At 41.0% G+C, this 16113-nt stretch overlaps 1 protein-coding gene across 1 annotated transcript in view; it reads right to left on the bottom strand.

Annotated features, from left to right (window-relative positions):
* Positions 1 to 10746: 10746 nt before the first annotated feature.
* The window catches only part of MRPS27 (mitochondrial ribosomal protein S27), a 46544-nt gene continuing 41177 nt past the window's right edge, over positions 10747 to 16113 (bottom strand). Inside the window, exons 10-11 of the mRNA XM_080362438.1 lie at positions 15188 to 15343; positions 10747 to 11103 (exon numbers count right to left, since the gene is read on the bottom strand). Coding sequence (XP_080218564.1) covers positions 10864 to 11103; positions 15188 to 15343 — 396 coding nt within the window. The 3' untranslated portion in view covers positions 10747 to 10863. The remainder of the gene's footprint in view (positions 11104 to 15187; positions 15344 to 16113) is intronic.

Raw genomic sequence — 16113 nt, 5'->3', positions numbered from 1 at the left:
GGAGTACATACAGTAGACAATTTGCCTTAGAAAGTGACTTGAATGTACAAAGAAACTTGATGCACTTATTTTTTAATGTTGAGACAGCAAATTTATAAAACATCTGTGTAGGATCATAGTTACACCAGTAAAGATGTGTGAGTGTGCACGTGTGGTACTAGAAACCTATCTGACTGGTCTAGTGGCTTGGTGCTATGAATTCCTTATGTTAGTCATGTGAAAGCTTCAGTGATGCACCTGGACAGCTCAATAAGGCAAGATGAGCATTTTTTTGAGAGCTTCTTTTGTACTGCGGAAGCAAGATTGAAATGGTGTCCAGTATCAGAGTTACAATGTTTAGTGAAACATTCAGAGTGATGAAAAAGGTTACCTGCAAGCCTGTACAGTATTCAAACTTCCTTTGTCTTACCTTTTTTGTTTAATTTAAGATGGGGATAAATGTACAGAAACCTTTTTTTTAGTGTTGCGTGAACTTTTAATAGATGAATTTTTAACAAATGTTTTAATTTACAGGAAAATACAAAGAAAAATTTTTCAGATGAAGGCAATTTTTTTAGTAGTTTTGTAAGATAAATGATTAATGTTGTTTAAGGTTCTAGTGAGAATGGATATTGAGGTAAAATTTATTGAAAATAGTCAACTGCCAATACCTTTTTTTGGGGTGTGGGAGGGGTGGAAAGGCACCCTGGTGGTAAAATGAATTGATTGACCCCAACAGAAAATGGGATTTGAAATGTTGCTTTCCTAATACTTACAAGGGTGTAACCTACATCTTGTACCCTCACAAGATCTTAAAATAAGATAGAATAAGCAATAAGCTAAAATAAGTCCCCCTTTCCTTTCCTTTCCTTTCCTTTCCTTTCCTTTCCTTTCCTTTCCTTTCCTTTCCTTTCCTTTCCTTTCCTTTCCTTTCCTTTCCTTTCCTTTCCTTTCCTTTCCTTTCCTTTCCTTTCCTTTCCTTTCCTTCCCTTCCCTTCCCTTCCCTTCCCTTCCCTTCCCTTCCCTTCCCTTCCCTTCCCTTCCCTTCCCTTCCCTTCCCTTCCCTCATTTCCTCTTCTTTTACTCTTCCTTTCTTCTTTCCCTTCTTCTTTCCTCACCTTTTCTTTTACTCTTCCTTCACTCTTCCTTTCTTCCTTCCTCTCCTCTTTCCTTTCCTCCTCTAGGCTGCTTGCAGAGGAACAGCATCACTGTTCTGTGATTTAAGACAGTTTAGATTTTCCAGTCTCAGAAGTTTTACCCCAATTAAAAAAAATCATGTTACACTGTAGAGTTTTGCAAATCTGAATTTAAAGACAGTGTAAAGGCCTCCAGAATGGATATATGTGCTGGTCAGCATGATTTACCATTATGGTTGACATTAAGTTTCACAGTGTAGTGAACTATGACCTCATTTTATTTTTTTATAATTTATTTCAATTTTACATTGTTAGGTTATTTCTGTTTAATAGGTATATGTTTGCACTCTTAATTTTTATGAGGGTTTTTTTAATACTGCTTTGGGGTCCTTTAAATGTGGGTTCCTGAGGCCCATTTAATGCTGTGAATTACTGTTGATCTGTTGTTGGGGGTTTTTGATTTATTTTTAATATCTTATCTTTTTTTTAGGTATCTCTAGCAATGCTGTTTTATTTATTGTTATACCTTTTAAGGCGTGAAGAATAACTTAGAATGACTATGGCACAAAAGGCAGATGGAAATGTATTGTGAAAACAAACACGTTTGCTGGGCTCATAATCATTCACTTAAAATTGCTTTTGTAATACATAGTCTACAAAGTTATAGGCAAAATGTTTGGCAGAATAGTTGTACTACTTCTACAACTCTCTCTGCTTTGTCTACTTTCTTCTATAGGTCAGATTTCAAACTTTTTGAGTGGGTGGGAACAGATTTTCTGAAAATGTCTGAAATGGGTGTTATCTCTGCTTTGGTAGAAAATCTGTTTTAGGTACAGCAGTGGTCCTGAGATTAATCTCATGCCACTTACTCCTGCGAATCAGGAGCAATTTCACTACAGTCAGGGAAGTTACAGTTATTTGATCCTACTGTAAATGAAACTGGAATCAAGCCTTAAGTCTCCCCACATGAGTTTGTGATGGCTCAAGTATTTGTTTTTCTTTTAAAATAAGAATGATAATTAGACAATTACAGCTGATCTTAAAATGTACATTCACTTTTCTTGTGGCTACAAGAATATCAAAACCCTGGTCTGGCTATTCTGAGGTATGGTAATGCCTGTTCCATCCATTCCCTTTCAAACGGCAGCATCGCCTGGGTGCAACAAAACGATGAACTCCTCCATTAGCTCCTCTTGCCCTTGATGTCTTTCCTGCCTGTGGAACTAATCTAACTGTGCTAGTCCTACTACTACACAATTAGTTTAGTGTAACAGTCATCAAAATGTACCATGTACATTAACGATGAGTGCTGTTGATCAGCATAGATTTCTAGGAGCATGGTTTGTTATTGATTACTCTAATTATAAAGACTCAATACTTGAGTGTAAAAGACACTCAATTTAAATGATGCTGTTACCTATAACAGCATCCCCAGTCATGATCTTTATGCTGTTACTATACTACTTCATATGATTCAATGAAGGCTCAACTTTGGGGATCCCACCCCATTCCTGAACTTGCACAGGGCTCCTCTTGCATGCCTTTTCAAAGTCCTGGGGTGGGCCTGACTTCATTGACTTCTATTTTCACCCCATCTTTCACAGATATCACTTTTCATTTATTTTCTTTTTACTTATTTTACATACTGTGGTGAATGGAGATAACTGTGTAGATGAATGGGGTTTTTTTAATTGTCTATGATAGCTAATGCATTTTAGGAGAGTTCTGATGCTCATTTACTAAGATTTAATCTATTTGTTAATCCAATTTTCAATCCCTCCCATCACAAGCAAGCCAGCTCCAAAGAGCTCTTACTGTGCATTGGGGACATTTCTGTCATATGCTTCTCTTTGTTCATCTGTCGCCAGAGGTTCTTGCTCAGTAATGATGTTTTGAGAGAAATAGTAATTTTCTTGGTCTGGATTTATTAGAAAAGAAAAAAGTATAATGTTTACACTTGAAAGAAACTGTAAGCTTTCATCTTTTCACTTAATAATTGAACAAACACTAAAAGCAACTAGAGGTAAGCATTTCTTAGGACGCAATTATATTATTCACCTGGTTTAAAAATGTTTGCTATTTAAAATAAAAAAGAGAAAAGTCTGTTTGTTGTGACTTTACAAAAAAAAAATCTAAAAAAAAGTAAGTAACTGAGTAAAACAATGTCATAAAAATATAGAAAGGGGAAAAAAAAAAAAAAAAAAAAGGAAAAATAAAAGGCAAAAAAAAGAGAAAAAAAAAAAAAAGAAAAAAGCAGCTTCTCTGCACTAGACTAGCGAGGAGCTCCAGACAGCAGGAGCTACCTCTTCAAGACTGGGCTGTAATCACAACTGTAAAAGAAGAAATCTGAAATATGCTTTCACGCATTTGCATGCAGCCATTATCTTCCAAACTATGGAAAGAAACAGTCTTGTTGCTGGCTGAGAAGCACCTCACACACCTCCTCTCTCTTGTTCTGAATGGTGTTTGTGTCAGTCTGCAGCTGTGTATGGTATTATGTCTTATAATCCTGCATCACTTCTATTCTATCCAGTCATATCTAATGTAGAAAATTAGTTTCCAGTGAAAGTAATATGTAGTGCTTTTATGATATTTGTGTGCAATATCCCCTCTTCCATTGAGGATATTTGATGTAAAGGAAACAAACTTGGTTCCACAATAAAATAAAAAAGTGGCAAAGTGGTGTTGACATGTTTCTTGTCTTTGTGTATGTATGTAATTTTAAGTTTTCCCTTCCCTTCAATCATGATTGCCTACTATATGAGTTTTTTCTCAAAAGATCAATTACTATTTAAATGCTAGATAAGAACCAATCTCTATTTAGAAACTGGAAAACAAATGTGGAGGATTACTTTCACTTCTTGTGGCATAAAACATTACCACAATCTACCATGATTTTCATTGTTCTCATTTTTGTATGCCTCAGCAGCATGAGAAAACATGCATTCAAGAGGCTGTTTCAGAGATGACACCCAATGAAGTTACATCAAACTGTGCCCATCCTAGTTTGGAAAAGAGGTCTTCTCTGAAGTTGTTTCTATTTAATGGCTGCACATATTGTCTCCAGTGGACATGGACCTTTCCTGACCACCAGTGCTGCCCATTAAGCCCAGTGAGAGTGGACAGAGCATTTAGGGAAGATGAGCTCTCAGTTTAGTTTTTGACTTTATGAATATCAGACTTTTACTCTGCTGGTGTTAAAGGGACACTGTAAGATCAGACTTTCTGCCTTTTAGTTTTGCTTGACACTGTGATGCCTGCCGTGATGAAGGGCAGCAGGCAATGCTTACACTCTTTAGCTTGGGGAAGTGGTAATGACATTAAATCAGGTAAAGACTGGGGCAGCAGGGAGCAAGGTGTGTTTGCTCCCAGGAGAAGCAGTGGCCCTGCAGGATTTCCTTCACCTTCAGACAGCAGTCTTTTCTTTTTGTGGGCCCTTATCCATCTCTAACATCTAAGGTTTCATAGAATCATAGAATAATTTTGGTTGGAAAGGACCCAAAAATCATCAAGTCCCATCATTAACCTAACACTGGCACTAAACCATGTCCCTAAGAACCTCATCTACACATCTCACAAACACCTCCATGGATGTTGACTCTACTACTTCTCTGGACTGCCTGTTCCAATGCCCGACAAACTAATATCCAATCTAAACCTCCCCTTGTGCAACTTGAGGCAATTTCTTTTTGTCTTACCACTTACTACCTGGGAGAAAAGCCCAGCACCCTCCATGCTACAACCTCCTTTCAGGTAGTTGTAAACAGTTCATTTCTAACTTCCAATGACATTAGTAAGAAGTACTGTGCTTGTCTTGAATTGAGCTAAGCATGGCAAAGTGGAGAAAAATGAAGACCAGATGACAGGAGTCAACTGCTGCAAATCTTATATCTCAAGTGTAATCCTACATACGTTTCCATCAAGGTTTTTCGAGCTGTGCTGGTAGAGTAGCGAGATGCAACTTTTAAAATAGAATAAAAGGATTGCGCAAATCAGACCAGGTCAGATTTCAACCCGTTATTCACCTGCAGTTTCAGGGTGAAGTTCTGGATTTGTACAGGTGGGAACACCCATGGTTTCCGTGGATAGAGGCAGCCCAGCCTGGTCCATAGTGTTTGGCTTGCTGCTTCCAGATGCCAGAAGAAAGCTTTCTTCAGCACAGCTGCTGAGGAGGAGAAATTTTATTTCCGCTGGTGTTGCTAATGAACAAATTCAATCTGCTTACAAAATATTTCAGATGGCACGGGAAAACGATAGTCCCTCAGACCTTTTTGGTCTGTCTAAAATGAGGGATCTATCTTGTGGAATCCTAGCCCTGGACACTCTTTAATAATGATTTCTAGTGCCCTGTAGTTGGTAGCTTTTCATGATTCCTAGGACTGGGTGAAAAGGAACGTCCAGGGGTCTCTTGAGCAATAGCCATGGTGACACCTCATAGATACAGCTCATTCCTAGCATTGCAGCAAAGCTCCTTGGCTTTCTAGAAGGTATCTCTGAGCATGTGGTACTTCTGCTACACGAATATTGTCCAGGTCCTTCATTCAGCGAACAGTTTTTTAGCTCTCCTTACTGCTGTGGTCACTGCTTTCAGCCCCCACAGACATGACCAGCAAACAGCAGCATGAAGGCCTCAGGGCTTTGTCCTCCATTGTGCTGCATGAGTGATCTTCAGATTCAGTCCAAAACCACCAGAGGCTGAGTGATGCTGAATGCCCTCAGTTTGCCAGGTGATTTGCTGGATTTTCACTGCATACTCAGCATCATTTCCACCAGAAATTAAATACTAAGGAGAAATAAAGAACCAAATCAGCAGGTGCTGTAGTCTGCATGAGCTCTTTTCACTGGTTCTCATGGATCCTTCCCACTTGATGTAGGTGCTTCTATGCAGTTCAACACCTCCAGCGTTACTGGGCTCAGTGTGAATAGCCAGCAAGGTGGGGGTGGAGGGTGACTGCATCTGCTGCCAGCTTCACTGCCAAAACAATAGCATATGCCATGATTTATGCATCATACTGCAACTTGGCCTGAGTTACACAGGAAAGATAGGTGAAACATATGAGACTTACATTCTAATACAAAGAAAACTAAATATTCATAACAATGTCTATATACACTGAGGTTACACCCTGTATAGCTATTGAGGTCTGGAAATTAATTTTGACTGAGCTTTTGTAAACCTCATCTTATCTCAGCCCAGGTGTGTTGCTTTCATAGCTTAAAGAGCTGAAGGTAAACTGAACCACTGAGCCACTTAAATACTTAATATGAACCCCCTAGAGCACAAGTCAGTATTTCCAAGAAGAGTTTACAGTTTCCAAAGATGTAATTATATGAGCATGTGTAAGGACCAGGACAGGCTTTTAAGTTCTTTCCCAGTTCATTTAAGATAGGATTTGTCAGAATATGCAATAAACAAGCTATACTGAAAGCTAAATTTTGTCCTGATAATCTAATGTGTCCAGATAATCTAATGTGCTTGTCAATGGGGCTCTAATGCTATTTCTGTGTCTGGGGCATCTGCAACTTAGAATGGGTTGAGTGGCCTTGAGTTTATCAGCAAGCAGCAACAGAGTTAATACTATGCAATTACTAGCTGAGTTCAGTGAGAAGTTTGTGAATACTGAAAGATATTTTACATACACTCTTAAATTAATTTTTTGTCGCCAATGCCTGATGTATACTTCATTCTTCACAGTTTTGAAAGAGTCACTGTCCCAAGTTCAGGTTGTTTGTCACTTATGTCAGCAGTAGTCTCTTTTCTACAATCAAAGAGCCTTGTCTTTATCACAATTGTTGCTATCATTAGATTTATGGGAAGGTAAATTTAAGTTTACTTTCCACAGAAGTGCTTAAATACTCAGTAGAAACACTTTTTTCTACGTTCAGTTGTCATTTCTACAGAAACAACCTCAGCAAAACCAGCAGTAGTATTTGCAGAATCAAATGCTGTTCAGTGATCCACATCTTGCCTCCCTCAAAGTCAAGGGTGCAAATTCCCTGTTGTAACTATGACTCCCAGCTTCCTGAGGAGATGGGAGAAAAGATGACACTGGCTAACCTGTGCCCCAGGCTGTCTTCTGCCTGTCTCAGTGGCACAGTGATGGCTGCTCAGCTCAGAAACCCCCTTGTACCAGCCGAACTTCATCTGCATCTAGGGCAGGTCATCATGCTTGCCCCACAGTTTTAGGGTGTTCAGAGAGCACTGGGGACTGGCAGGCAGGCAGCTGGGACAGGTCTGTGTGGGAGGGAGAAGCTGCGGGAAGGGGCTCAATACCAGTGCTGTGTGTAGGACAAAGCATCTGAGGAGGCCTGAGAGCATCCAGTAACCTTATCTTGATAAAGCTGGGTGTTACCATAAATAGGGTCCATCTGTGTAAGGCTTCGGGCTACACTTATTTGAGCTGCAAGGGAATAAATTTGTAATTTTCCTCTTGTGAATAATGCATAATGACCTTCAGTGCTTCACTGGAAGTGTTCTGCCAGCGACACTTGTGGGAGGAAGAGTTACATATTTGCTTACCTAATCAGCAGCGTATCTGGTGACTGGCATGGATTTGAATTGGGAAGCTGCTTTTTGAATTAAAAGGAAGAGGTTTAACTTTTAAAGTGCCGTTTTTTATTTTTTTTTTTTCCTAACAGCAGCCCAATTAGAGCTAACATACCAAACAGACTTGCATTTGTACTGCTTTCTGTGTCTTTTGGCTAGTATTGTTGTGAGAAGGGTCTCTCTCACACCTGAGGAGAAACAGGGGAGCTGTTAACATTGCTTAGCATATGCAAGTCTGGCAATGCTGTACCATAAGTGCCAGTGTAGGTAAGTATTATTTAGGCAGCTGGTCACCTTGTTTGCATGCACAGCTCAGTGATTGCAAGCAAATGTATTGCTTCTAGCACTGGGAGATTTTCCTCTGTCGTTAGCTACAGAGTCCAGGATAATGAGTAGGGAAATTTTTCAAAAACTTTCATAAAGTGCCACCTTTTACTGCAGGGTGACAATGAACTGTGGCAGATGCTCCCTGTCAACCCCTCGCCCTCCCCACTAAGGAGAGGTAATAGGAGGAAAAGGGAGAGAGACTTGCAAGCTGGAAAAAGTTAAAAATGTTTTACTAATGCTTTACTAATGCTATTAATAAATAGAGAAAATAACACAAAATATACAAAACCCAATCTTGAATTTCCCGGAGCAGCACAGGGTTGCCGTGGGAGCTGGTGCCAGCTGCAGGGCAGGCACCCAGCAGTGCTGGGCTAGACTCCGCAGCAAACTGGAACTGGATTCTGTGGCTTTTTCCAGAAACCCACAACACCTAAGAAGGCTGGTGTTTCCTTTTTGCTAGTTGGTGGGGACATAGCTGATAGAGGGACACCTCTATCAGGATCTGGCGACACCCATCTTGTCATTTAATTCCTAAAAACTGAATCTCTCATGCAGGTCCCTTGACCTCTTGGTGTGCAGCTGGCCCAGGTGGTGGATATGTCAGAAGCAGTTTCTCTCTCAGGGTGATACTGATGGAACTGAAAAACAAGAAGGTTGTGAAAGCTTTTGGTTCCTTAGATGGTCTGGACACAGCTGCACGTCTTGGGTTTGGTATTCTTCACCTGGCCCCAGGAACCTGCTTTGCTGTCTCCAAAGCATTTGGCAGGACAACTCCCTTCTTTTGAAAGGCAGAGGGGGATACAGGAAGAGATTTGGGCAAAGGCAGAGAAAGGTTCTATCCACACCGAGTTTAGGCTATGGACTGTGATCAGAGCCTTCAAATCCACAGTGCCTGGAGTAGAACAAGGAGGCAACCTGCAATACTCTATCTTAGGTTACGAGCTTAGAGGATTTTTTTTTCCTGCTATTGCTGCCTAGTTAAATCTAAATAAATGCAAAGGGGGGTCAGTTGTGGGGGAAGCGAAGCATGCTGTGGCAGAGCAGGGGGCACAGCAGCTGGCAGCTTGCTGGAGCCCAATTAGCATTAGCAGCCTGGCGTATCTGCTAAGCAGGGAGAGGGAGGGTAGAGGAGGGGGCAGAAACAGGGTCCTTGTGCTGCCAAGAAACAGATGCTATCAATAAACAAACAGAACTGTGGTAGGACACATTGCGGCCTCACTGAGAAAGGAATAATGACGCAGGAGTAATTGTGAACCTTTGGAGGTACAACCCACGTTCTGACAGTGAAAAACTGAAACCTGCAGGCAGTGGGATCACTTCCATCCCCTGTGGCTGGACTTGGAAGTGATGACCTCCTTAAAACCAGTTCTAAGGAAATTGTTCTTAAGAGTGTGTTGGGCTCCTACTCTTCCTTAAGGCTCCCTGATTTCTACTCCTAGTAATTAGAAAGTATTTAGACCAAGAAAGGTGGAAAAAACTTCAGCAGACTTCAGAAAGAAAAGTTGCCCCAGAAAGTCCACTGCTGGTTTAGTTAGTACGAGCCACAAAATGACTTGTTTAGTTAGGTCATCCCACTTACCTGGAGACAGCACTCTTTAACTGCAGTGTGGAAGAGACTACAGGGCTTGCTGACAAGATGGAGTGAAGGGCAATATTGCCAAGTTCTTGGACATGAAAGAGCAACCAGGCTACGCATTTGCTGAGAGCAGGAGAGGTATTTGGTAGATACAGGTAAGATGCTTTCCTACACTTAAAACAATTTCACAGATTTCCAGAGTGTTCTCACTAGATTTACAGTGAGCTTGTGATGTGAGTTTTATGGCTGTGTATGGTAAAACTGGAAATGCTTCTCAGACCCCGTGGCAAAGCACAGTGAGACAACACTGTTGTCACCATAGCAAGCTGCAATACAGCAAGGGTGTTACTAGGGGCTCCCTATTTTCCCTGTCAGTTTGCTTGTTGCAGCTGATGAGCTTCTGTGGTGACAGGGAATGTAAGCAGAGACTGGCGGTGATGCGTCCCACAGCCAACACACTATGATCCCTTCTTCCCTTGCCATTTCCTTGTGCTCTGTATGAATAGCTACATTGTTTTACTGGTCTGAAGAATGGGGCATGTGGAACCATGTAGACAGCTCAGGCAAGGAGGGAATTAGGTCAAAACCTCCATGAAATGGCGCCCTGAATACAAAAGGAAATCGTGCTGCATATGAGGCTCCTTGGTGTTTGCTGAAGTGATTGTGCACGTTTCTTACTGACCTTAAACCTGCAGCAGAGCAGCACCAGCGGAGTCAGGAATATCTACCTTCCTTACAGGGAAGGCACATCTGAGTGCAATTGCTAACTCATTAGGTTGAAACTCTGAAAGTATTTTTAAAAGCAGTCTAAATTTAGGTTTCAAACTCCATCTATAGTAGCCTGAATTTTCCAAATGGACTAGGCATAAAAGCAATCAATATATGCTAATCCTCTTAGTGTCTGAGGTTCAGAGCAGCCAAGCGTTTCTTTCCTGTGAGAAACCCCTACTGAAACAACTTTTATTTGAAATTCTTCACTCTGCTTTTGTTTCTTCCACCCTCTACACCTTCCATCACAGGGCAAGCTACTTCTTCTGCCTTTGTTTCTTTGTGTTTTCTCCATCCCACCCCCCGCCCGGCTGATGGTAGGAGGGAAATATAGCATATATAGGATGATGATTTCTAAACCACATGCTTTACTTCAAGAAACAGGCAAAATAGGAACAGTTTAATTTGCATACAGCAGTCACATACATTCGTACTTGCGGCAGGGTTGAAGTAAAATGTTAATAATAGTGAGGACTTCAGCTCCCTGATGGACAAACACAGACCACTGTGGCAGTCTTTGAGTTCCAGTACTAGGCAGATGCTGTAGCCAGTTTCCTAGCTTCCATCTCCTGCTTAGCCTTTTCCCTCATCTCTCTCTCTCTCTCAATGAGAAGTGCTTGTTCTTGCTCCCACTCCTTTAGCTTCTGTTCATGTTTTGCGATGTCTTCCACTTCACATGCTGGCAGCTTTTCCTTGACAAGCTGGGTGGTCAGGGTTAACAGGCTTTCAGATTCAACCTTGCCAAGAGAATGCAGCTTAGAGTACAGCTCCTGTCATAAAAAGGGATTTGGTGGGGAGTGAGAAGGAGAGAGCCAGTCAGTCACAAAAAAATCAGCCACAAAATACCTCCCTATAACAACCAATACATAGATGTTTGAATTTAACTATTAACTGGGCTCTACAGGCCAGGTAACTATTTTATCCTAGCTAAATGTTTTGACTGTGGTAGCTGGTATCATTTCTCAAAATGCTAACCTCTAGGAAAATTTTTTGAGCAATAAAACTAAAATAATGAAGTTTCATTTTCACTGGGCATTTAAATTATCTTTATTTTTCCAAGTTCAGTTAATCTGGTATTAACAAAGATCAGCTGACGAGTCAATGTAATCTAACCACCTTGGTTCTGTTTCTTACCTCAAAAAAGACTGAACGATTTGCCACACACTGCTACATTAGCAGCCCTCTCAACAGATGCACATCACTTTAAATGCTCTCTTGCTAATGGCATACTAAGTAACTCCCATGATTTTTCTTCCAGACAGTTACCGTGATCTGAGGGCTGACTACGCCTACACAGACTGTACAGCAGTGCTAAAGCAAGCTGTATTTTTTCAGTAATATTCCACACTGAAAGTAAAAGCTTCAGTAAGAAACTGTGCAGTATTTATCTCTTGATCTTTACTTACCTAGATTTCATGTAGCATAAAAATATTAATTCACTTAAGATGATGAATCATCCAGTGATACTATTTCTGGCTTTCTGGAATCTAGCTTGATGACTCACTAACAATCTGATTATCTGCCTTAAAAGTGCAGATACACAACCAGGAAGGATGTTCCTGGGGGAGAAAGATGACATGGCACTTGCAGATTCCTTACCCTTTGCTCACACATTAGATGGCAACACATTTTCCTGACTGTTTTTTTATACAAAATATTTTACAGAGCCAAGCACTTGCAAGATATATTTAAATAAAGTATGTGTCCTAAAGAAAAGTACATGTGTGCTCCTTTCCAGGGCCCTTCGAATAAAGCCCATTGTTTTGCATTGCACAATGATGGAAAGAAGATGTGAGGATCATTCACCTCCAAACAAAATGGCAATGCCGAGGCCAGGCAGATATACAGACTTCCACTCCCAGTTATCACTGGAAGCTTACAGGCGCTGCTACTGGCCCACAGTGTTCCTCTTACCCAGCTCACGCTGGCAATAACCTGCAAAGACACTGCCCCTCAGGTCCTGTCCCGAGGCTCTGTCCTGCCCTCATGCAGGACACTACCACATTCCCTCCAAGGCCTCTCCATTCTCCCTGCCTTAGCCAACAAAACTGCAGGCTTTGCTGTGTTTTGCCAGACCCTGGAAGGTTTGAACTGGACAGACAGCAGATTAAGGACTCTTTAAAATGCTAGGCATGCAGGTCGGAGGGGCTTGGGTATTTGGGTCTGTCTACTCTTTGATTCTATGATAAAGAATGAAAACAAAAACAGTAGCTTTGAAGCTAATGGACTGAAACTGAACTCAGTAATATTTAGGTGTATCCATCTCTATTTTGTTTCAAATGTCAGTAAGCATACAGTCCATCAGTGAGAAACAGAAAAGCTTGGGTCTGGGGAAGCAACCCAGCACCTCTACTCATGTTTACAGATTGAGTTTAAACATAACTGGTTTAGATCATTCAGATTCTCCCTACTAATCACTACCAAACCCTGCTGAAAACAGGGTTTGTGCACTGAACCTAAGCAGAATGAAACTGAACTAGAGAAATGCAACAAACTAGCTACTAGTAGGATCACTCTCCTAACCCATTACTGGTACCCCCGAACTGTAATCTTCCCCGCTCTGCTGTGATACATTAGTGAAACTAATTCAGAAAAGCAGCAAGCTTTATGTCCTGCAGGTACCAAAAGGGCCCATTTTCAAGTAGCTAAATCATTGATTTTTACAAGCAGTCTCTAGGGCTCTGCATGCAGACACTTGGAGAAGGAATACTGCTTTTAGAGAGGGTGTGCCCAGAATTTATGTGATGAAATGCTTGCCCACTGATCACTGACACAGATGGAAGGAATTGCCTGAGGAACACTAATGAGTACTGAGCCTCAATATATGGGATCTGAAAAGAGGTAATTACAACATGAATGACAGTGTCAGACGGAGAGTCTAAATTACAGCTCTAAAGGGTTTATCTAGAAAGAGCCAAATGCCCTGAAGTCGTGTTTGTTTTAGTGGAAATGAAGGACATGCTGTCTCTCACACATCGTATCTGTTAGGCTGCCATGGCTTTTTCAGGTACTTCCACAAATGGCTGTTGTGTAGGTTGGTATGAGACATGGAAACCAAGTACATGCAAAGAAGCCATGCAGAACAATCTACAGTTCTGGACAGAACTGCATGTCTGGGGCAAATACATTTTCTTCCATACCCAGGTGTATGACTTGTGAAGGGACAGAAGAAATTGGGTTTGAGCTCAAGAAAAAAGATTAGGACATGCAGGGGTGGATAAAGTACGACAGAAGTCGTTTCAGCAATGGAAGTGCAAATTCGGTGTTGGGGTTACATCACATGAGTGGCAGATGACCTGTGCTGAGACAGCAGCTGTGAATGCCAATATCACCGGGTCACTTCAAAGCTGCCACCTTCCCTCAGACTTGTATGGAACTTCTCCGCCCTGTGAACTAGGCCCACAGATGTCCGGGGGTTCAATTGGGAAGATGGGCTGCTGCTGGCCTAATGGATTTGAGAAGAGTTGAAGAGCTCTTTCAGGCTTAGCTGAAATGCCGTTCTGACTTGAGGGCTCCTTTTCTAATCCAGACAACAAGAATTTGTAGCTTACCTATATATAAATTACTGTTGGGTGCCTAGATTTCACATGAGGGCTATGTCTCTCCTTATGCAGAGCTAAGCATTGGGACTGTACGATATCAGGGTACTCACTACCACACCAGGCAATGCCTAAACTGGGGCTAATCATGGAACTTGTGGAAAGGTTGAGGTGAGGAGAAAAGTACTCCCTTGGCACCAGTCTGTCCTCAGTTTTGACATTTAGGCCTTGTTTTGAGCACTCTGCATTATTTTCTTCAGTGCTAGACAACAGATAGACAATGAGCAACTCATAAAAATGTCTCACTCCCTCCTTCAAAGGGCACTTGTGTTTACCTAACTCACTGTAATTCATCCAGGCATTAATTAGCACATGCTGTGCACCCACTGCTTCCCAAACACTTTAATTAAAAAGTTCTAAGTGCTGACAAAACAAGTTTAATATCTAAAGATTAGTGGCAAATAATTTATATAACTAAAAATAAGAGACGGGAAAAGTGTGTGTTTGTGAGGTGAAACCACAGGCTACTCGCCTTTTAACTTTTGAAATTTCTTAAGAAGAACAACTGTCTGTATCCATGACAACTGCCCAAGGTCATGACAGCAAAAATGGAAACTGATGGGCTATGGAAAGAGTACTGCTCCTGGAACTATAAGCCAGTTAGTTTCAACTTGAGGTATTTGATCTTTACCACAGCACAAAACAGAGATGATAAAATAAAATGAGATTGTTACATAGCTACGAGATGATGAAATAAAATGAACCCATTATATATAGTAGCTATGCCCTAATGAACAAAATATTTGTGTTTCACATTATCAGTGTGACGACCTAAAGATAAAAGGGAGGTGATATAGCCTTTATTCCCCAGATTGAAATTACAGGATGCAACATTCCTACTTAATCATAAAATACACAAATGGACAATAAATTCAGGATGGTGTCATGCCCAGTACAATTTATTTTAACAAGGAAGAGCCCACACAAGGTCAGATAATGGATCTCTAACGACATACCACTTTCGTGAACACAATTTGGATTTATCATTTTGATGTATGAAAAGTGAAGATAAAATCAAAGCAGACAGACAAAAGACAAGTGGCCTTGAGCATTTATGTCTCTGTAGGCTACTGCATCCTGTTTGAAAAAGTTAAAATGTAAGGCGACATCAGTTTCAAAAATGCCAGGTAGGACTCCTTGTGCACTGAGGCGATGTCAGTCTACTAGCCATTATGAGACAGCTTATATATTTTCTAGTATATATTATGGAGATATAATACCGCTTAAAATATTTAGATAAATGCAAATCTCTTACCTTGAATCGGCTGTAGTACTCGGGTGCTTTAGACTGCTCTGTTATTTCTGATTCTGCACACTGCAACTTCTGCTCTGATTCCTTGACTTCTTCAGTCAATTCTGGACCAGGTTTTGCTTCAAGGACAGACTGCAAAATGGTCTCCAGAGCATCAATCTGGACAATTACATTTGTCATTGTTAGCGTAAGTAGTTTGGAAATACAATCTAAGTAACACTATTGTCACATTTACAAACAACTTCATGAGTTACCATGTATTTTGAGATGACTTCTGTTTCTGATAAAAAGAAAAACAAATTCTAAAAACAAATGGGACTTACTCTTGGAAAAATTTTCTTCTACCTTGGGACGTTGGACATTAAATTCCAGCACCAAAACAACTCTTCCACCCCCTGTCAGCAGTAAAACTTGCCATGGCTCAGATGCTGACTGATATTTGCAGACATGTCAGGCATTAGATTAATGTCTCCTCTTGGCCTGATATCTGGCCATAATTGCTAACACTAAATGGTAGCCACAGTGATACCAGCACTAGCATGATATACAATCACATATACATCTAAGTAAGATACTACTATGGAATGTTTGAACTATATAATCTCTAACAGACAAACAATACCTCTTTGGTGAAAACAAGCAGGGAAATCAACCTATTCACAGAATCACAGAATGTTAGGAATTGCAAGGGACCTCAAAAGATCATCCAGTCCAATCCCCCTGCCGGAGCAGGAACACCCAGATGAGGTTACACATGAATGTGTCCAGGTGGGTTTGAATGTCTCCAGAGTAGGAGACTCCACAACCTCCCTGGGCAGCCTGTTCCAGTGTCTGTCACCCTCACTGTGAAGAAGTTTCTTCTCAAATTTAAGTGGAACCTCCTGCGTTCCAGTTTATACCCATTACGCCTTGTCCTATCATTGGTTGTC

Source organism: Nesoenas mayeri (genome assembly GCF_963082525.1).
Source record: "Nesoenas mayeri genome assembly, chromosome: Z".
Lineage (NCBI taxonomy): Eukaryota > Metazoa > Chordata > Aves > Columbiformes > Columbidae > Nesoenas > Nesoenas mayeri.
Note: the sequence above shows the minus strand (reverse complement) of the source record. Positions and strands in the feature narration are given on the sequence as shown.